Source organism: Mustela putorius, unplaced genomic scaffold (assembly GCF_011764305.1).
Source record: "Mustela putorius furo isolate JIRA1106 unplaced genomic scaffold, ASM1176430v1.1 tig00537227_pilon_pilon_pilon, whole genome shotgun sequence".
In the NCBI taxonomy this organism is placed as follows: domain Eukaryota; kingdom Metazoa; phylum Chordata; class Mammalia; order Carnivora; family Mustelidae; genus Mustela; species Mustela putorius.
In genome coordinates this window covers 32,015,580-32,038,609 of record NW_025422368.1, presented here as the reverse complement: position 1 = coordinate 32,038,609, position 23,030 = coordinate 32,015,580, and the positions used below count along the sequence as shown (strand labels likewise).

Genomic DNA, 23,030 nt, shown 5'->3' with positions numbered 1-23,030 from the left:
GGTGCTTGGCGAGGCTGGGAGTCCGGCTCCGCTGGAAGCGAGCCTAGAGAAAGAATTACCTGGAAATTAGCCAGAGTGGGCGCGGTGCCGCGGTAAAAGTCCCCGCGGTGCCCGCGCGAGCCGCCGGCTGGGGCAGGTTCGCTGCTGCTGCAGCCCTACTCGGACTCCCAGGAGGTGCCCGGGAAGGAACGCGCCAGGCAAGGGTGAGCAGAAGGCGGTGGGCGGGGAGGAGCAAAGTGGGTGCAGGGGGCGGGCTTGAGAGGTCTTTGCAGGCGTGAAACTTCTCTGCTCCCTTTTGCTGCTAAACGCTGGCTTTTCAGTCCATCGCCTCTGCAAGGGAGTTGAGTTCCTGTACCCTGGTAGGTAAGTTTTCCCATGCTTAGACTCCAGGAAAAAATTTAGGACGGTAAGTCTTCTATGTTTACGTGGTGAGTTACTCACTTTGTATTCTCAAGCCAAGCGAACTCCGGTTTGAACGCCGCCCACCCCCGCCCCGCCCGCCTGCCCGCCGCCCTGGAACTCTGGGGGTCCCAGGAAGGTTAAATCACAAGCCTTTCGTGGCGGAGTCGAATTCACCCTGACCCTCGGCTGGCTCCAGGGTCTCGGTGTACTCCGCGCTCTGTACGCAAGTTGTAGTACTGTAGGACGTCGTTACTGTTCAGACAACTTGGGTTCAGCCTAAGGGTGTGGAATCTTGCGGCGCGTCTGGACACATTGGCCTTTGCACCTACTAAAAGTACAAGAAGGATTTGCTTCTCGGGGTTCACTTTGCTAGGCAAGAGGAACACCAGTAAGTTTAATAATAATAATATAACAACAATAACAAAGTGCAGGGGAACGGAGATAAACTGTCTGATACTATAGCCAGCCCCCCAGTGTGAATGAGAAAGTCATGGGAAACTTATTTGGGAGGGGAGGCCTCAGATGTTCCTGCTGAGGCTGGCCTGGGAGAGTGGAGAGAAGGTGCATGCAAATCTCCCATTTCCTTGCTTCCTTGGAAATATTCCTAAGACCTTTTAGGCTTGGAGGCGCCCTTTTGTTTTCTCCTTTGCCCTCTGTCTGCTTTCTCTCCAAGAGAGTGCCTAGTGGGTCATAATTAATCATCCATTAGTCAAACAACCGTGGTTGTACGGTCACTTGGAAAATTCCCCAGATCCTCCAGTTTATGTAGCCTTACCACCATTTAAGAGTTGAGTTCTTCAAGTAGAGCGTTGACTACAAAGCTGCACATACCTTTTGCATACCTTTTGTGGGGGAGGGTGGAGGTTACTGTACTGGGAGTTAAGATAGTAATAGGGTTTGCTGTCCTTTGCTGTTTCCCAAATAAGAGGATTATGTGGGGACTTTGGGCATTTTTTTTAAATGGCAAATCAGTCTGAATTTGAATATTGCTCTTGGTGGTAGACAAGTACAATCTTTTTCTTAGCATTTGTTTTCGAGTGGAGTTTATTAATCACTGGGAAAGGAGGTCAGCACGGGCCCCTGAGAACAGCCTTACCTCACCTTCTTCCAGAGCCCCAGCATTTTCTCCCCAGCACCTGGGCTCTGAAGCACAGAAGGCCAAGTCTGCGTTCACCTTGCCCCGTTCAAAAAAATCTAGAATTGATGAACAGCAACAAGGCCATTGAACTATCCTTTTTTATTTATTTATTTATTTATTTTTAAAATCTTGTGGTTAGTGTTAGGTTTGTTTTAGAAGATATGAAATTGCGGAGTCATGGCTCAGGGGTATGTGACCAGATTTTTTGTGTGTTTCGCAATATTGATGTTGCAATGCCACCATAAATAAGAAGAGACCTTTGCCTTTTCTGGCTCAGAGCCTGTAAAGAGAAGAGGAGTATTGCATGGTTGAGAGATAAAGACTCAACTGTAAGAGAAACAGTAGGGGTTAGGGGCTGTATTTGGGTGAGAAGGGCAGAATAGGAATATGAGATGACAGAAAAAAGGCTCCCAGAAAACCAGAGTGGCCTAGAATTCTTAGCCTGGATGGTGCATAGCCCATGAGCTAAACACTTGAGAAAACTTGGTTCCAGTCTTGGTTCCTCCACTGTGAATTTGGGTTACATTACTCACATCTCTTCAGGCTTTAGTTTCCTTCTATGTTAAAGGCAGGAACAGATACTGCTTACTCCCACTACCTTAGAATTTTCTATATCAAGTGAGATAATGGGAAAGGTTTTTGAAAACCCTCAAATGATCTCCTCTGTGCCTAGAACAGAGCCAGAGTAGGAGCTTATTGCTAAATACTTACATAACATTTGCCAGTTCCCCTTGCTTTTCTAAGCTCTTTAGACTTTGCTCATTTTATACTCAACAAGAGTCCTGTGAGGTAGGACATATTATTAACCTCTTTATACAGGTAAGGTAAGTAGGTTCCAGAGAAATTAAACCACAACCAGTAAGTGACAGAGCCGGACTCTAGTCCGACTCCAGAGTCTCCATGTGCTCCGCACTCTGCTCTTTGTCCCTTCAAAGGCGGTCATCTTGGCCTGAGCCCAGCTCTCTGGTGAATAAAATGGAGGTATTCTCTGCTATGCCAACCAGTGGTGGACAATGAAGGGAATGATACCCTTGGACAAATATAATTCATTCTTGTAACATTGCATTCTTTCTAATTCGTAACCGAGTTTCATGTTTTGTCTTTTCTTAGATTATTCATACCTCGTTCCTAGAATACTCAAAGCACTTAACACTTCACCCTACACTACTCTTCTCCCTCCTGGCGACCTTCTCTAGTAAAAAGTGTTGAGAAATTTTGTGGGGATTTTTTTCTTAAAAGGGTTTATCTACTTATTAGAGAGAGAGAGAGAGCACGAGTAGGGGTAGGGGTGGGAGAAGGCGCAGAGGGAAAGGGAGAAGTGGGGCTCTGCCCCTGGACACCGAGATCATGACCTGAGCCAAAGGCAGACGCTTAGTAACAACTGAGCCACCCAGGTGCCTCAATAATTTTGTATTGACTGCAGTTCCCAGCCGTGATGTAGGCCCAAGACAACTTCCTGACAAATCAGCTTTGGAAAAAAAGTCTAGGCCAGCACCGTCTTATTCCATACTGTAAATCATTTCTGTTTCTTTCTTTCCTCCTCCTCCTTCTTCTTCTTTTTTAAATTAACATATAATGTATGATTTGTTTCAGGGGTACAGGTCTGTGATTCATCAGTCTTACACAACACACAGTGCTCACCACAGCACATACTCTCTCCCCAGATCACTTCTGTTTCTCAGTGTCTTGTCTTTACTCTTCCTCACCTGGCCCTTGGGTGTATCCTGGAAGTGCAAGACATTGGTCTCTGGAAAGTGGTTCATGGACCCGTAGGATGTAAAGTCAGGGGCTCAGCATTGGCCTGTCTCCCCAAACGACAGACTTGAGGAGTTAAGCCACATTCTCAGTGTTGGAAAAACTGTTGACGCGAGGTGCGCTTTCAATGTGTTGTTCACAATGAAAGGAAAAAACCTCGCATTGCCCTTTTCCTCCAACTGCTGACATCTCCGTGTTCTTTTCCTACCAGCAGCTCTGGAAGGCTTCCACTTTTTCTCTACATTTTCAAAACCAGTTTTTACTGAAAGGAAACTATTGTCTGAACTTACATTCCATTGCTAAGTACATTTTATTCTGTAAACATCTGTAGCGACCTACAGAAACTGTTTAGTTGTAAAATTATTGCTAAATAATAACGGTTCTGACCTGATAAACTTTTCTTAATTTTTTTTTAAAATTAATATTTCTGCTGTTTCTTCAGATCTCTGTCCAGAGGCATAGTACTTAAGGATCCCTTATTAAGCTAATTACTTTACATGAGCTTTGAAGGATAGCACAGTTTATTCATGACTTCCTCCCCAACCCCTGCCCCCACTACCAGAACAAGAGCAGATACATTAAATGGTACTAAAAGTATTACTTTGCAATGAGAACTTATATCACATTCTGTGCTTTCAAGACTATTGACTTATGGAGGTGGATTAATGTATTGTATGCTTTCGGTTTTGTTTTGTTTTTTAAAGATTTTATGTATTTATTTGACAGAGAGAGAGAGATCACAAGTAGGCAGAGAGAGTGAGGGAAGCAGGCTCCCTGCTGAGCAGAGACCCCCCCCCCCATGCGGTCTTGATTACAAGACCCTGAGATCATGACCTGGGCGGAAGGCAGAGGTTAACCCACTTGATCCACCAGACACCTCCTGGTTTTGTTTTTTAAACTGAAACATACAGTTTCTGTTTGCTTAAATCCAAAGTACATATTCAGGCCACCTTTCAAATAGGGGTGACTGGGGCGCCTGGGTGGCTCAGTTGATTAAGCATCTGCCTTCCACTCAGGTCATGATCCCAGGGTCTGAGATCAAGTTCCTATTTGGGGGGGGGGGAAATCCCTGCTCAGCAGGAGGTCTCTTCTCCCTCTGCCCAACCCCCCAGCTTGTGCAGGCACACTTGCCCTCTTTCTCTCTCAAATAAAGTCTTTAAAAACAAAACAAAAAACAAACAGAAAAATAAAATAGGGGTTACTTTGGAAGCTTTGGTTTCTTTATCTGAAAAATGGGAGCAATCTTACCTACCCTGTAACATTGTTGGGAGAAGAAACAAGGTAACAGATGTGAGGTGTGCGGCCTGCAGAGCGGACATTCATTCAATGTTAGTTGAATTTGCGTTGAGCAGTTTCCAGTCTCTTGAAGAAGACAGTGCAGTGTAGTGTAGAAGATACCACGTCAGGGACCCAGGTTTATGTCCTAGCTTGGCTGCTTAATGTCTCTGATTCACACTTTCTTCATCTGTAAAATGCATGTAGTTATGAGGACTGTCCTAGTATAGTGACAAAGATTACATAACACATAAAGTATGTGGCATAGCTGGACATAGAGTGAACTCTTGTTAAGTGAAGCATATATTGGGGCACCTGGGTGGCTCAGTGGGTTAAAGCCTCTGCCTTTGGCTCAGGTCATGATCCCAGGGTCCTGGGATCGAGCCCCACATCGGGCTCTCTGCTCAGCGGGGAGCCTGCTTCCTCCTCTCTCTCTCTGCCTACCTCTGCCTACTTATGATCTCTGTCTGTCAAATAAATAAATAAAATCTTAAAAGAAAATGAAGCATATATGTATGTGTGTGTTGTTCATATCATACTCACAGCAATATGTAGCTATATGACCAGCCACAGGGTACAAAAAAAGATGCAGATTTACAGGTTATTGGTAGATGGATAGAATGATCAGAATTTGATCAGTGGCAGTCTGGTAAGGTGGCCTACAGGGGTCGAATCTCCAAGGCAGGAATGGACATTGTGTCCAAGAGACTGTGCTCCATGACAAGCAGGTTAAATATTGTTTAAGCTTTGGGTGTGAACAAAGATGTGTATTTATGTGCAAGAGAGAGAAGTGGCAGACAGCAGGGCTGATAACAGAACGGATCAAGAGGGTGTTAAAAAGAATGGCTACCCGATAGAGTAGGGAATTTACATTTTAAGCTTTGCCCTAAGTCCCTACCCACTTTGACTTCAGTATCACCAGGATGCCTTCGCTTTCCTTCTGGGTACATTCCCAATTATGCTTCCAACTCCAGACAGTTACATTTAGTGGAAGGTAAAGCAACAGGAAGAGTTATATAAAGCTAATCTTGCTTCCGTTATTCCTTCTATGAGAGTACCCTGAATACCACTTCCTTGCTTTGCATTTTCCCCACATTTTGTTTCCATTGTCCTGCCTCTCCTTGTTCTCTTGCCTTGGTATTAATGACTAAAATCATGGTGCTAATGATGATCATAAGGATATACCAAACTTTATGGAGGGTTCTTCAGGGGCCAGGTGCTGTGCTAAGTATAAGTGTATTCCGTATTTCCACATGTTATCACAGTTAAATCCTGACAACAAACCGGTAAGTTAGGAACTATTCCTAGTCCCATCTTATAAATGAAGAAATTTAGTTCCAGAGAGGCCAAATCTCTCAGCCAAAGGTAACAACCAAACAGTGGGAAGGGAATACAGGTCTTGTAGCCTGGGATCTGAAATACTATTGAAATGACAAAAAGCTGTAAGCTGGATTTCTAAAGCAGGACATATATTAGAGCTTAGACGTTTCTTTACCTTTTTAAAGATTTTATATATTTGAGAGAGAGAGAGAGTGAGAGTGAGAGAGAGCTTGCGTAAGCCAAGGGAAGGGGCACAAGAAGAGGGAGAGAGAGAATATCAAGCAGACCTCCAAGTCAAGACTCAGTGTCTGGACCCTGAGATCATGACCTGAGCCGAAACCAAAGTTAGAGGCTTAACTGCACGAGCCACATGCCCCAGAACTTAGGCACTTCTAGTCAAACATTAATGGTGCTGCTATGGATGTAGTTTAATGTTTATAAAGAGAAATCCATGACCTTTGGTCTTTTGTGTCCAACTTGTGGTTCATCCTGATCCTATAGTAGGATTTTAGTCTATCTTTACAGCATTTTTCCCATTTATTTTTGCTTCTCATACCCTTACATTTTCATGCTTGTTTGATATCTTCAAGCTTAATGTTACAGAACTAGAAAAAAATACATTATTTATTTTGAAATTTTAGAAAAGATTATTTCTCCAGCAATAACCAAAGATACTTTGAAGAACAATAGGGTTAATATTGCAATACAAGCACACTGAGTGACTGTCAGGTTATTTGAGGTATTTATGTCTGCTTTTCCTATCTTATCTAAAATCTTTTTAAGATTCCAGACCAAAATTGAAAAATGGTGGACCTCACCGAGCTAATGGAGAATGAAGTATTCATGGCTTTTACTTCCTATACAACGATTATTCTTTCAAAAATGATGTTGATGAGTACTGCAACTGCATTCTATAGATTGACAAGAAAGGTAAGACATTTGGAGGCAATATTTTCCTTTAAGGGTTGGCATTTTGGAAAACAATTTTCTTAATTTACTTTTAAAAAATGTTTCTTTTTGGTAAAGCCCAATGGCACATTATTTAAAGTTGCAAATGCAATATGTCATCATTTGGTACAGATGCATCTGATATATTTATGGAACAGGTACTTTCTACTGGAAGCTAGTAAGTGGTTTTTTCATTGTGGCTTTTGCCTTTCATCAGGCTGCTTTATCTGTGAGCTTCTTGGAGTATCAAAGTTTTCAAGAAAACTCTGTGATTTTGAAGTTAATTTTGCCAAATAGAGTTTAGAAAACACTCATTTTTCAGACAGTTAGCTGGTGTTTTTAGTTCTATTTCAGGTCAAGGATATGCCTTTGGGAACAGAGAATTAAGTCCTTTTTATCAGTAGAGACTTTTCTTTCTTTTTTTTTTTTTAAGATTTTTTTATTTATTTACTTGACAGACAGAGATCACAAGTAGGCAGAGAGGCAGGCAGAGAGAGAGTGAGAAGCAGGCTCCCTGCTGAGCAGAGAGCCCGATGTGGGGCTCGATCCCAGGACCCTGGGGTCATGACCTGAGCTGAAGGCAGAGGCTTTAACGCACTGAACCACCCAGGCACCCCTATCAGTATAGCCTTTTATGACTGGGCCAAAGCATTTGAGTTTTGTGCAGTTCTGAGTTGTTAAGTGGATGCTACTTATATCCAGCATCATAAGAATGGTTTTTGTTTTTCTTTTTGTTTTCTTAAACTGGAGACTTGGGGAAGGTGTTAGAAAGATTTTGAAAAGTATATCCTCTACCCAAGCCGGGTTTGTAACACAATAAGAGGCAGGTAGAGCAAAGCTACCTTGATAAACTTGAACTATTTCCATTGATGCGGTCCCTGTCCCTAATCAGCAGCTTCTTCTGGAAACCACCTATTTCTCATTCTCTTTTAATTTTATGTATTTATTTGAGAGAAATAGAGAGTGAGCAGGGGAGGAGGGACAGAGAGAGTATCTTAAGCAGGCTCCATGCCCAGGGCAGAGCCCGACACGGGGCTCAGTCTCACGACCCTGAGATCAAGCCCTGAGCCCAAATCAAGAGTCCCATGCTTAATCCATTGAACCACCCAGGTGCTTCCGCCTGTCCTGAGTTTTTGTCCTTCAGAGACTTGCTTTTCTCTGGAGGTTACAGTCATCTTAAGTTATTCCCCTGTCACTATCTTGAGGTATAATTCCTTCCCAAGGGCATTTTCATTTTAATGGGGGCATCTACCAACATATTTAAGTCTCTGCGGGGTCCAGGTGTCAGAGCAGCAGGCTGTAGAGTGGATGCCTATTCTCTGAGTCCACAGTGTCCTCTATAAACAGAGTTGCACTAAGCGTAGCTTAGAAGAAAAGGAGAAAAGAGCTCAAATGTGTGGAGTGCCTGTGATACGTACCAGGAGCCTTGTGGTGCTCTTCGTATGTGTGAAGTCATGGAATTGTTAGTATTATCATGGGAAATGGGCATTGGTCCCCCCATTTTATAGATGAGGAAGTAAAAGTCAGAGGTTCAGTAGCTTACCCAAGGTTATATACCGATAAAGAGGGAAGCTGGGCACCTGGGTGTCTCAGTTGGTTGGGTGATTGCCTTTGGCTCAGGTCATGATCAAGGAGTCCCACATTGGGCTCCCAGCTTGACGGGGAGTCTGCTTCTTCCTCTGACCCTCCCACCTCTCGTGCTCTCTCTCTCTCTCTCTTTCTCTCTCTAAAATAAATAAATAAAATCTGTAAAAAAAATAAAAATAGAGGGAAGCTGAGATTCTCATTCAGATTGCTTTAACTCAAATCCCATGCACTTCCCGTTGTAATACATTTATTTACTTACTTGAAACATACTTATTGAACATCTAGCATGTGCCAAGCATTTACTTAGAAACAAGACAGACAAAGCTGACCTCAAGAGCTGAGTATCTTATCCCTTCCCCTCAGTTCTTCTTAACATCTTTATCTGAAATAAATGCTTGTGTCATGTTAAGAAAAATACTATAATATTTATGGATTTCTAAGCTGAAATTAGGCTAATTTTGTAGTTCATGTTTTTCCTTATTATAAATTATTGAACAGTAGAACATACTTAAATATTTTTTAAATACATTTTTCAAGTTTCAAGGGATGGGGAAATCATATCAGGCAGCATAATAATTTGCAGGAAGGAATAAATGAGCATATGCCCTAGAACATGTACTTGGTATTTTTAGGAATGCCATTCAGCTTCTTATATTTCACTATATTATTCAACCCAAAGAAAAGAGATACACATATCCTAACCAAGTATAAAATACATTTCCCGCCCCTCATTTTTGCTTTCTTTTCACTATTTTTATACATTAGTTTTTATTTAAGTTCTTATTTATGCTTTTCTTTAAAACTTCTTTGTACTGGTAAGAAAAACTTATAGTATAGATCCCTCCCCATGTTTGGGCTCCAAATTTTCTTTTTATAAGGGCCAACCTGGATGCCTGTATTTCTTCTGTTAAAATGCAAGTAACTTACAAGGTAGCATACTCCCATGTTATTTTGCATTTGAAATACATTTTTTTTTTTCTTGGAATTTGGAATAGGTTTTTGCTAACCCAGAAGACTGTGCTGGCTTTGGCAAAGGAGAAAATGCCAAGAAGTATCTTCGGACAGATGACAGAGTGGAACGCGTACGGAGGTAATCCAGCTGTGTCCTGAAATTATTTACTTGATCAAAGAATTTTGGTCAAGGAGTTCAGTGAGGTTGTTGGGGATCATAAAAAGGGAGACAAGTCAGCCGTCTTAACTAGTCCGTATAATAATTGTAGAAAACCAGGGATCTAGAAGCCAACTCTCCCTGCAGTTGCACACATTGCCCATTTCCTGCTTTGTTGGGGTTAATGACTTTGTTCTCTGTAGGGATTTTTCAAAAAGAATTACAGGGAGAAGATAAAATGAAAATGGTGAATTTTTGCAGTTTTGTCCTGTTTTCTCCAGAGATAAGACTGTCAGCGTGTGTGAAAGGCTGAACATACTTTTGCATTAAGACTCAAAATATGAATGTGGGAAATCTCGCCCTCCTTTCTGTCTCTCCTCTCTAGGTATTATGTTTAATGTACTGAGAATTCAATGAACAATGAAAAGCAATAAGCCAAGATACCATCCGTACAACCTCCTAATAATATAATTAATATACTGCTTTAAAAAAGCAAATTGAATTCTAGTTCTAAAGGTATACTTCTTAATCCTTGCCATAAAGTCATGTAAATTGCCAACTTTCTTTTTCACCTTTACTGAACTGTAATTAACAAATAAAATTGTAAGTCATTTAAAGTGCACAGCATCATGGTTTGATACACGTATATGTTGTGAAAAGTTTATCCCCGTGGAGTCCATTAACACATCCATGACCTCCATATTTACCAGTCCCTTTGTTTTTTTATGTGAACATTGAAGTCTAATCTCTTAGCAAATTTCAATTATAAAGTACAGTGTTATTAACTGTAGTCACCATGTTACACTTTAGATCCTCAGGCCTTCCTCACCTTGTAACTGAAATTTTGTATCCTTTTACCAACCTCTCCTTAATTCGCCCGCAGCCCCTGGCAGCCACCTTTCTACTGTTTCTGTGAGTTTAACTTTTTTTCCCCTTTTAGAGTCCACATATAAATGATACCGTACAATGTTTGTCGTTCTCTGTCTGCTTTATTTCACCTAGTGGAGTGCCTTCAGCTTCATCCATGTTGTTGCCCATAACTTTTTTAAGGGTGAATAATGTTCCATTTGCACATATATACCACATTTTCTTTTTTTTTTTTTTTTAAGATTTTATTTATTTATTTGACATAGAGAGAGAGATCACAAGTAAGCAGAGAGACAGTCAGAGAGAGAAGTTCGGAAGCAGGCTCCCCGCTGAGCAGAGAGCCCAATGCGGGGCTCAATCCCAGGACCCTGGGATCATGACCTGAGCCAAAGGCAGAGGCCCAACCCACCAAGCCACCCAGGTGTCCCACCACATTTTCTTTATCCGTTCATTTGTTGACGGACACTTAAGTTGTTTCTAGATCTTGGCTATTAATGAATAATGCTGCAGTTAACATGAGAATGCAGATACCTTTTTGGAACAATGGGTTTTTTTTTTTTCTCTTCCTCTCTTTCTTTCTTTTTTTTCTTTTTGGATATACACCCAGAAGTGCAATTGCTGGATCCTCTGATAGTTCTATTTTTAATTTTTTGAAGAATGTTCAAACTGTTCTCCATAGTTGCTATACACGTTTACATTCCCACCAACATGGTTCCCTTTTATCTATATCTTTGCCCATCTTTGCATTTATTATCTCTTGTCTTTTGACAATAGCCATCCTAAGGGGGGTGGCTAATTAAAACCATTGATTTTGATCCACAAGTCATCCAAAAATCAATGGTTGATTTGATCCAAAAATCAAATAATGACAGTAACCCAATTAATAAATAAGCAAGGACCTGAGTAGTCATTTTTGTCCAAAGAAAACATCAAAAACCATTGATTTTGATCCACAAGTCATCCAAAAATCAATGGTTGATGTTTTTTGATGTTTTCTTTGGACAAAAATGACTACTCAGGTCCTTGCTTATTTATTAATTGGGTTACTGTCATTATTGTTATGGATCAGTACAAGTTCCTTGTGTATTTTTAATATTAACCACCTATCAGATATGTGGCTTGCAAGTATTTCCTCCATAGATTGTTTTTCCATTTTGATGATGGTTTCCTTTGGTGAGCAGAAGCTTTTTGGTTTGATATAGACCCATATGTTTATTTTTGCTTTTGGTGTCAAATCCAAAAAAATCATTGCCAAAGTCAATGTCACGGAGATAACACGTATCTTTGTTTTCTTCCAGGAATTTGATGGTTTCAGGTCTTACATTCAAGTCTTTAATCTATTTTGAGTTAGTTTTTGTATATAGTATAAAATAGGGTCTGGTTTTATTCTTTCACATGTAGAAATCCAATTTTCCCAACACAGTTTATTGAACAGACTATTAAAGAGACTTTCCTATTTTCAATTATTAGTTTTTTTGCAAAAAATTAATTAACTAGAAATGCATAGTTATTTCTGGGTTTTCTATTCTGTTGCATTGATCCTGTGTGTCTGCTTTTATGCCAGTAGCATACTTCCTCGATTGCTGTAGTCTTGTAATATAGTTAGAAATCGGTAAGTGTGATACCTCCAGACTTTTTCTTCTTTCTCGGAATTGCTTTGGATTATTCAGGGTCTTTTGTGGCTTCCTACAAACTTAAAGGTTGTTTTATCTATTTCTCTAAAAAAATATGGGATTTTAAGAGGGAGTGCTTTGGATCTGTAGCTCACTTTGGATATTTTAATGGTATTAATTCTTGCAATGTGTGAACACAGAATTTCTTGCCACTTATTTGTGTCTTCTTTGATTTTTTTCATCAGTGTCTTATACTTTTTCATCAGTTATAGATCTTCCACCTCCTTGGTTAAATTTACTCTTAAGTATTTTATTCTTTTTGATGCTATTATAAATTGAATTCTTAATTTCTCTTCCTGATAGTTCATTGTTAGTGTAAAAAAGGACAATTGATTTAAATGTACTGGTTTCATATCCTACAACTTCACTGAGCTCATGTATTAGTTCTAACAGTTGTTTAGTGGAATTAGAGTTTCTGGTATAATATGTCATCTGCAAATAGAGACAGTTTTACTTCTTTCTTTCCAATTTGGATGGCTTTTCTTTTTTGCTCTTGATTAATTGGTCTGGCTAGGACTTCCAAACTATGCTGAACAGAAGTGAGAGTGGGCATCCTTATCTTGTCCCTGATCTTAGAGGAAAATCTTTCAGCTTTTCATGATGTATGATGTCTGTTGTTAGCTGGGGATTGTCCTGTATGACCTTCACTGTGTTGAAGTACGTTCCCTCTATATCCCATTTGTTGACAGTTTTTGTCATGAAGGAATTTTGAATTTTGCCAAATACTTTTTAAGTATCTATTGAGATGATTTTACTATTTTTGTCCTTCTTGTTGTTAATGTGGTATTGATATATAGATGTTGAACCATTCTTACATCTCTGGATTAAATCTCATTTGATAATGTCGTATGATTCTCTAAGTCCTTTTAATTAGATTGTTGTATTTGGTTTGCTAATATTTTGTTAAGGATGTTCCTATCTGTGTTCGTCGTGATATTGACCTGTAATTTTCTTTTCTTGTAGTGTCCTTATCTAGTTTTAGTATCAGAGTAGTGCTGGCCTGGTAAAATGAGTTTGGAAGTGCTCTATTCTCTTTTACTTTTTTGGAAGAGTTTGAGAAGAATTGATATTAATTCTTCTTTAAATGATTGGTAGAATTCACCAGTGAAGTTATCTGGACCTGGGTTTCTTCGTTGGGAGGTTTTTGATTACCGATTCAATCTCATTACTAGTAATTGGTCTGCTCAGATTTTCTATTTCTTCATTATTCAGTCTTGGTAGGTTATATGTTTCTAGGAATTTGTCCAGTTCTTCCAGGTTGTCCAGTTTGTTGGTAATTGTTCGTACTAGTCTCCTTCGTATTTCTGTGGTGTCAGTTGGAATGTCTCTACTTTCAATTCTAATTTTATTTATTTGAATCCTTCATTATTTTTTTTTTCTTGGAAAGTCTAGGATATATCTTATTTCATCTTTTTTAAAAAACAGTTCCTCATTTCATTGGCCTTTTCTATTGTGTCTTTAGGCTATCTTTCATTTATTTTGTTGTTTCCTTCCTTTTTCTAATTCTGGGTTTAATTTGTTTTCCTTTTTCTAGTTTCTTGAGGTTTAAAGTTAGGTTATTTGATATCTTTCTTTTTCTTGGTGTAGGTATCTATCACTATAACCTTCCTTCTTAGAACTGCCCTTAGAACTGCTGTATACCAAAAGTTTTGGTATTTTCTGTTTCTATCTTTATTTGTCTCAAGACTTTTTAAAATCTCTCTTGATTTTCAACCCATTTGTTGTCTAGTAGCATGTTGTTTAATTTCCACGTATTTGTGAATTTTCCAATTTTCTTCTTGTAATTGATTTCGAGTTTCATACTGTTATGGTTGAAATAGATGCTTGGTATAATTTCAAACTTCTTAAATTTATTAAGGCTTGTTTTTTGGCTTAACATATGATCTGTCCTAGAGAATATTCCATATGTATTTGAGAAGAATGTGTATTGTTGCTGTTGGATGGTGTGTTTTTAAAATGTCTTTTGGGTTCATCCGAGCTAATGTAGAGTTTAATTCTAATGTTTTCTTACTGATTTTTTGTCTGGATGATCTATGTATTATTGAAAGTGGGGTATTAAAATCCCTTAGTATTATTACTGCATTGTTACTTCTCCCTTCAGATCTGTTAATATTTTCTTTACATATTTACGTGTTCCTATGTTAGGTACATAAGTATTTCCTAATGTTATATACTGATGAATTGACCTCCTTTTGATTTTTTTTTTTTCTTTTTGTGCCTTCAGTTAGATGAATTCCACTGCCCTGTTTTTAAGTTCACTAATCCTTTCTTTTACTTGATCTGGCCTGTGTTGAAACCCTCTAGGGGATTTTTAAGTTCTGTTATCTTATTCTTCTGTTCTGTGATTTCTTTATGGTACTTTTTAATATTCTCTATTGCTTTTGAAACTCTGACTCTATTCTTGCATTTCTCTCCTGACCATGGTGAGCATCTTTTGACCATTATTTTCAACTCTCTAGTAGGCAAATCAGTTTATTTCTATTTCATTAAGATCTGTTTCTATAAATTTATCATGTTCTTTGGTTTGAAATATATTCCCCTGTTTTTTCGTTTTCCTTGGCTCTGCATTGGTTTCTGTGCATTAGATAAAACAACCACTTCTCCAAGTTTTGATGGAGTGGTGTCACGTAGGAGATGAAGCTTGTCAGTCATCCTGGCCTGAGCTTCTGGTTGTTTCTCAGACCTTTGTGATTGTCCAAGTGCCTTCTCTGTTTCTACTGGCTCCCAGTAGTTCTGGGTGTGCCAAGACTTATCACATGTTCAAAAGAGAGGAACACAGTCAAGATCTAGATGTAGGCTGACTGGAAGCTGGATGCTCAGGTAGCATCAGGTAGCTGGGAAAGTATATAGTTAAGCCTCTTCTAGGGAGATCCTAAGATTTGAGCATTTTTGTCTGCTCTGTCTGTTCTGGATCTAAATATAGCCATGGGGAGTGATAGCTGCAGTGACTGCTTGGGTTTGCTGAGAATGATTCTTTGTTTGCTGTATTTTTATGGGACTCATGAGTGGTAGTGCCATTAGCTTTCATTGTCAGGTGATTGAGACACCCCTAGGGCTGCAGCCAAAAGCTGGAGTTTACACAGGTGTATGAGCTCCTTCCAGAGAGATTTTGGTGACTGGCCTCAAGTTAGAGGGAGAAGGTGGGCAAGATATCTACTGGCTTTCCTGGTTTCTAGGAAGGATCAAAGCCCAACCTGAGATGCATGCATGCTGACACTTAGACAGTAGATTTCAAAGTATGCAATTGGATCCCTTTCAGGAAAAGACTGGGAGATGGACAATTTTGCCTGCTCTCTCTGTGCTGACACACAAGTCTACTGCCTCCCTTAAGAATTTCTCTTCTGTTTGCTATAGGTTTTCTGGGTTTTGGGGATGCCATCCTCATTGATTTTGTGAGCTAGATATTTTGGGGCTTTGCCCTTGGGTGAGAGTCATAGATATTTGGGCACTAATATGGGGCCCAATCCCATTGCTCCTCAGAAGCTTGGAGTTGGGAGTTCCCTCTCAACTGTATGACACCGTTGAGGGTAGGATTTATGGCAAGACTGGGTCTCAGACTTTCCTACCCACTTCAGTGTGGGTATTTGCCAGGTGTGTAGGAGTCACTTAGCTGGTTTCTGGGTTTCTTTCAGAGGTAATTACTTTGTGTGTGGCTGTACATTTGGTGTGGCTGTGGGAGGAATAGAGTTCAGGAGCCTCCTATGTTACCATTTTGGATAACCCTCTTCCCCTGCAGAATTTTTTATAATGGTATTCTTTTACCGATCTATTAGTTACCTTTTTCTCACATCTGAAACATCAAAGTTATATACCATCTTCTCATTTAGTATTTTCTAATGCTCATCCAAACGTGGTCCAGTTTTAGGCACATTTCAAGGAATAAGTAAAATTATATAAAGTTAAAGAAACAGCGACATATTTTCATAGCCATACATAAACTTATAGATATTGAGTTTTGTGGTGAATAGTTAAGATAGGAAACATCATGAGTATATTTGATGCACTGTTTCAATTTGGTGAGTATGAATACTAAACTGGATACTGAAATAAAATAATTTTACTTCTGTAATTCAGGAACCAGGTGGAGTTTCTAAACATTTTAGGATATATATTTGCATTATAACTTTTTTTGATTCCCTGCAAAAGTCCGAAGCCCCTCCCAAGATTTCTGCAGATTCCCTCCAGTATAAAATCTCAAGATTCCCTCTCAATCTGGGTTTCTACACATGTGCACATTTCCAAAGCCTCGATTTTGTTAGGCTGATGTAAGCTTGGCTCTTTCCTCAACTCCCAACAAACCAACTTTAAAAATGTGACTTGACTGAAGAAAATAGACCTGCCTACATTGAGGTGCAGAGTTTCCATTATGACAGACATTTCATGTTGTGTGTTTGACAGAACTCTGACGGTGTCCTGCAGCATCCTCTCCCTGGGGAATTGCTCTGCACCTTCTTCCCCTCAGATAATGCCCACCATGACACTATTTTGCAGGCTCTTCATTGGCTCCATATAATACTCTTCTGCTCTTCCAGTACCGAAATTATGCAAAAAATTTAACCCTAAGTTATTTATTAAACAATAACTTTTCTCTCCGAAGAGGAGGTCTATGCTAGGTAGTTTGAATAAATTGTTAACTTCTGCTTCTCTTAGTTATGTATTTGTTAAATTAGCAGTCCTACCGAGTCAATCAGCCACTCTTAAAAATGAACTGTGCCAAGAATGCAGATCTAAAATAGTTTCAGGACAAAGAATCAATGTGAAAATTTCAAAGAGTCTCAGAAAATTGTTCAGTGTTATGATGAAAAAGAATAAACAGTAGAAAAGGTGAGTACGGCTTTGTGGAGTCACCAAAACCACCAAAGAGACATTAAACAGCTTTAAACTTTGTCTTTACCTTTTTATACACCCCTCGTAGAGCAGGTAATCACACAAATGATACTGATCATGACCCTACACTCATAACATTGCCCAGACTTGCAAGTGGTAACAAGTAGACCCTAAATAGCATTAGTAAGTTTGAAGGGAATATCCAAGTGTCACATGTGAAAGCTTAACAATATATATTTTATTTTGATATTTTTAGATTCTTTCCCATTCTTCCCTCTCATAACCCCTCCTCAACCATGCCCAGAAGACTGTACTTCTAGAGGAGAAAGCCTTTTTTGAAACTAATCTTCTAATCAGGTTGTGAACAATTGACCTTAGTTCTGAAAGAAATCCATGTCCTTGAGGAGGTGCAGCGACTGTGTGCACAGCGCCCCCTGGTGATCTGACACTGCCTTTTCAGTGTGGCAACAGAAGAGTCTCCAAGAAAGACAAGGTGTCCAGTTTCCAGTTGTATTTTTTTGAGACCTTATCGACACCATCAAAAAGTTTCTAGTAACATTTCACTTTTGGAGATACCTTTCAAATAAAGAGTTTCCACAATATCCCCATTTCATTTTTAACCTGGATTTTTTCCCCCATTACTTATTGCTTTACATATAAAGCAATCTATTAGTATATCCCAATGGCAGGGACAGAATGGGGCTACAAATGAGGTGAAAGTTATACTTTCAGGTATGCAATATTGAGAAAATTCATACGTACATATACGGGACAAATAATTAAAAACATAAGGCAATATGTGTGGAAATATCAAGATAAGTGGCTTAAAGTGACTTGCATTCTGGACAGACAGAAATCAGTAGTGATTAGAAAACAGTTTACATACGTATTTACTTAATCCCCTCTCGCCATGTTCTGGAAAGAATATGAGACCATATATACATTCAGTACAACAAGATGAAAAGAAAGTTGCAAGGTAATCAGGGCAGCAGGAGAAATAAAGAGTACCATTCAAAAGGACAAGAAGGAAGGTTTGGGTTTAATCTGTAGGGCAAGGAGAGATGTTTAGAATATACTACCTTCAAAGGCAGAACATACCTTTTCACTGGGTGTTTCATGGAATGTCGGTGACCCTCACAAGGAACTAAAGCAAGGGCTAGGAGTTGAAGTGGATGGCTTCCCTTCTGGTCCCAGTACTTGAATAAAGCATTCACTGAGAAATCGTTTTGTCTATATTACGGTCACCACTTCTATTAGGGTACTATCAAAGAGCTTTAAGACTGGATTGCTGCCCTTGTGGGGTTTATCACTTTTCCCTTGAAAATAAGACCAACATACATGTAGTAATTAAGAATGATATAAAGAAACTGCTTATTAGATATTAAGTTGTGGGGGACAAGGTATAAGTTCGTAAAATATTTAGGAATATTGCTTGAAGCATATTAGGATTTGGGAAGAGGACGAGAAGAGAGATCATGGCAATTTGGGACAAATTCTTTGTGGGAGTTTGGGCACACTGCTATATGCTGAGCATGAAGAGCTTTGGCTGAAATATGGGAGTCTGGGGAGATGGTGATTGTTGAACATGCCATGTGTAATAATTTTTGGTAATGACATAAAACAGAATTTTTTTTTTCATTTTGAAATACCTAATAGCTAAACCCAATAGCTAATAAGCTCTCTCAAAATTCTCTGTTTCTAGTCTAGTTCTAAAGCAATTTTAATTCTGGAGACTGAAACAGGGATTTTTTAGGTTTTAAAAGGAAACACTTCAGAAAAAATCAAGTCAATAATAAATGTGCCTTCTGTTCACAGTCCTAGCCAGAGAAATCCAAGGTGCTATGAAATAGAGGAACTCTTCTTCTAGCTGTGGGATAAAGATTAAATTTAGGAAATGTATCTATTGTCTATCATTTTTGTGGTTTTTTTTTTTTTTTTTTTTGTACTTTGCTCCCTCACTTAGCTAATTCTTTTTGTAATTTGGGGATAGATTGGCTAAAATCTTACCCATATTTGAAAGGCTACTTGTGTATTCTGCTGTTTGGAAGTTGAGAGCATAAGATTGTTGGTATTGAATTGGGAAATTAATTGTTGGCAACCTAGTAGTTTGGGTGAATGGGCAAGGATTGTCTGAGTAACCATGCTGTAGACTGGCAGAAGTGAGGAAGGAATCTTGAGAAAGATCATAACTAAAAGTTCTTTCTTTTGGAAAGAAGAGTTTTAGCAAGAATCGTGAATTGCTATTGTTCTTCAGAAGAAAAAATGTTTCATAACTACAAAACTGAAGTGAGTTTTATGACATAGATGCAGTTTTGATATTCTTGAAAGGGCAAAATGTCTTCTTTGTTATATGTTGAGATACACTAAAAATAGAAACAAAAATAATAAGGCAGTTTAAATTAAAGCCAAATGGGTTAAAGAAACAAGGCAATTTGAAAAAAAAAATTCTTATTTTAACATCCATCAACATTATATTTAGTTTTAGAAGAAAGGGGAAAATGAATCAATTTCTGTGGATTTTTGAACTTAGTGTTTTGCTAATCATCTTTCCCACAGAGCTCACCTGAATGACCTTGAAAATATTGTGCCATTTCTTGGTATTGGCCTTCTGTATTCCTTGAGTGGTCCAGACCTTTCTACAGCCATCCTGCACTTCAGACTCTTTGTTGGAGCTCGGATCTACCACACGATCGCGTATCTGACACCTCTTCCCCAGCCAAATCGGGCTTTGGCTTTCTTTGTTGGATATGGAGTTACTTTTTCAATGGCTTACAGGCTGCTGAAAAGCCGATTGTACTTGTAAAGAGAATCATACAACTTATTATTTTCCGAGAATTCTGTACCTCCAATTTATAATGAATGCTTTTTTAGATTCTCTGTGGAAGGGGAGCAGAGAGATTAAGATGGGGCAATCAGTCTGAATGTTAACATCACCAATACCCTTTATTCTTGTTTTATATTTGTACTCAAAATTTCACATAATTCTTAAGTCTTTTGGCTTCTTCTTTATGTGCCTTGTTGTAAATTCTGATTATAATTTGTAACATTCATTCAACATTTAATATTTGAAATCTACAAAAAGGGTGAGTACATGTGTGATAAATCTATATTGTAATATTGCTGAATTGGATGTATGAAATAAAGAATTTAAAGAATAGTTTTATTTGGTTTAATTTTTCCCAGTTTGTATTTTTAAAAGTTTTAAACCTACAAGAAAGTGGAAAAGTAGTAAAATGAACTTTTATATATGTTTCACCTATATTTGCCAATTGTTAACATTTTTGCATATTTGCTTTTGCTCTATCACTGAAGGTTTTTTTTTTTAAAGATTTAGTTATTTATTTTAGAGAGCGTGAGAGAGAGAGAGAGAGAACAACATGAGTGGTTGGGGCAGAGGGAAAGCAAATCTCCAGCAGACTCTGTCCTGAGCATGGACCTCGATGTGAGGCCTGATCCCATGACCCCGAGATTGGGACCTGAGCCAAAACTAAGAGTCAGTCGCCCAGCTGACTTTCCCACCCAGGCGTCCCTATAACTTTTGATCCAGGAATCAAAGGAGAACCACACAAGCATTTTGTTATCACTTCTATATAGTTTTCAATAAAATAGAAGAGCTCTTTCATTTTCTTTCTTTCTTTTTCTGTCTTTAGTAGCATCGACTTTTTTTGAGGGATATATACTGCTCGTTGTTTTACAGAATGAACCTTAATCTCTCTTAAACCTGTCTATTATTTTCTTATTCTTAGATTCAGATTAAACATTTTTGGTGATGTGTCTTTCACATCACAACATATCAATAGGCATATGATATCAGTTTGTCCCATTATCGGTGATATTAAATTTGATCTACATAAAAATATTACTATATCAATATAAAAACTAAGAGTATATAAGCATACAAGCCTATAAACCACATATAAATCCACACAGATTGAGATATTTTTTGTCTTAAATGGAATTATCTGTTTTTAAATTCTTGTAATGAAGGATGAACTTTTAAAATATCAACATTTTTGTTATACTTGCTATTAAATTTATATTAATTATTCATTCTGCTATCTTTGATTAGTTATAATTTTAAATACATATTCTTAAAAAGTGCTTTTAGTTGCTCATAATTGTTCATTTAGATTTACCACACAAGAGAAAATCATTGTGTGGTGTTTTAGGCCTCATAATTTGAACAACTCTGAGGTTCACAAACAGAACCTATTGGACTACAAAGAATTCTGTACCTATTTCTCTTTTTTATATTATTTCATTTTAAAATTTTTATTTATTTATTTTTTTAACATATAGTGTATTATTTGCTTCGGGAGTACAAGTCTTACATAATTCATAGCACTCACCATAGTTCATAACCTCCCCAATGTCCATCACCCAGATACCCTATCCCTCCCCCAACCCAGCAATGCTCAGTTTGTTTCCTGAGATTGAGTCTCTTATGGTTTGTCTTCCTCTCTGGTCCCATCTTATTTCATTTTTTCCCTCCCTACGCCCCACAACCCCTAGCCCTTCCTCTCAAATTCTTCATATCAGAGAGATCACATGATAATTGTCTTTCTCTGATTGATTTATTTCACTTAGTGTAATACCCTTGAGCTCCATCCACATCATTGCAAATGGCAAGATTTCGGTTTTTTGGATGGATGCATAGTATTCATATATATATATATATATATATACACATACCACATCTTCTTTATCCATTCATCTGTTGATGGACATCTAGGTTCTTTCCATAGTTTGGCTATTGTGGACATTGCTGCTATAAACATTCGGGTGCATGGGCCCCTTTGGATCACTACATTTGTATCTTTAGGGTAAATACCCAGTAGTGCAATTGCTGGGTCATACGGTAGCTCTATTTTCAACTTTTTGAGGAACTTCCATGCTGTTTTCCAGAGTGGCTGTGCCAGCTTGCATTCCCACCAACAGTGTAGGAGGGTTCCCCTTTCTCCCATCCTCACCAACATCTGTGGTTTTTTTACTTGTTAATTTGAGTCATTTTGTATCTTCCTGATGCCGAGTGATGTGGAGCACTTTTTCATGTGTCTGTTGGCCATTTAGATGTCTTTTTTTTTTTTTTAAATAAACATAATATGTATTTTTATCCCCAGGGGTACAGGTCTGTGAATCGCCAGGTTTACACACTTTATAGCACTCACCATAGCACATGCCCTCCCCAATGTCCATAACCCCACCCCCCCTGCTGACCCCTTTCCCCCCAGCAACTCTCAGTTTGTTCTGTGAGATTAAGAGTCACTTATAGTTTGTCTCCCTCCCGATCCCATTTTGTTTCATTTATTCTCCTACCCCCCAATCCCACATGTTGCATCTCCACTTCCTCATATCAGGGAGATCATATGATAGTTGTCTTTCTCTGATTGACTTATTTCACTAAGCATGATACCCTCTAGTTCCAACCACGTCATTGCAAATGGCAAGATTTCATTTCTTTTGAAGGCTGCATAGTATTCCATTGTGTATATATACCACATCTTCTTTATCCATTCATCTGTTGATGGACATCTAGATTCTTCCCATAGTTTGGCTATTGTGGACATTGCTGCTATAAACATTCGGGTGCACGTGCCCCTTTGGATCACTACGTTTGTTATCTTTGGGGTAAATACCCAGTAGTGCTATTGCTGGGTCATAGGGTAGCTTTATTTTCAACTTTTTTGAGGAACCTCCATGCTGTTTTCCAGAGTGGTTGCACCAGCTTGCATTCCCACCAACAGTGGAGGAGGGTTCCCCTTTCTCTGCATCCTCGCCAGCATCTGTCTTTTCCTGACTTGTTAATTTTAGCCCTTCTGACTGGTGTGAGGTGTTAACTCATTGTGGTTTTGATTTGTATTTCCCTGATGCCGAGTGATATGGAGCACTTTTTCATGTGTCTGTTGGCCATCTGGATGTCTTCTTTGCAGAAATGTCTGTTCATGTCCTCTGCCCATTTCTTGATTGGATTATTTGTTCTTTGGGTGTTGAGTTTGCTAAGTTCTTTATAGATTTTGGATACTAGTCCTGTATCTGATATGTCATTTGCAAATATCTTCTCCCATTCTGCCGGTTGCCTTTTGTTTTTTGTTGACTATTTCTTTGCTGTGCAAAAGCTTTTTGTCTTGAT

The 23,030-nt window shown here is 38.7% G+C and overlaps 1 protein-coding gene across 3 annotated transcripts; it reads left to right on the top strand.

Moving 5' to 3' along the window:
* On the top strand, nt 1-20,057 carry MGST1 (microsomal glutathione S-transferase 1). 3 transcript variants are annotated; one of them, XM_004755759.3, is made up of 4 exons: nt 1-203; nt 6,674-6,820; nt 9,421-9,515; nt 19,457-20,057. In XM_004755759.3, the coding sequence occupies exons 2-4, from the start codon at nt 6,695-6,697 to the stop codon at nt 19,701-19,703; spliced, it is 468 nt and encodes a 155-aa protein (XP_004755816.1). In that variant the 5' UTR covers nt 1-203; nt 6,674-6,694; the 3' UTR covers nt 19,704-20,057. The 3 variants fall into 3 exon arrangements, with proteins under 3 accessions (XP_004755816.1, XP_004755815.1, XP_044929054.1); XM_004755758.3 differs by lacking the exon at nt 1-203 and adding an exon at nt 230-363; XM_045073119.1 differs by lacking the exon at nt 1-203 and adding an exon at nt 252-359.
* Nucleotides 20,058-23,030: the final 2,973 nt, after the last annotated feature.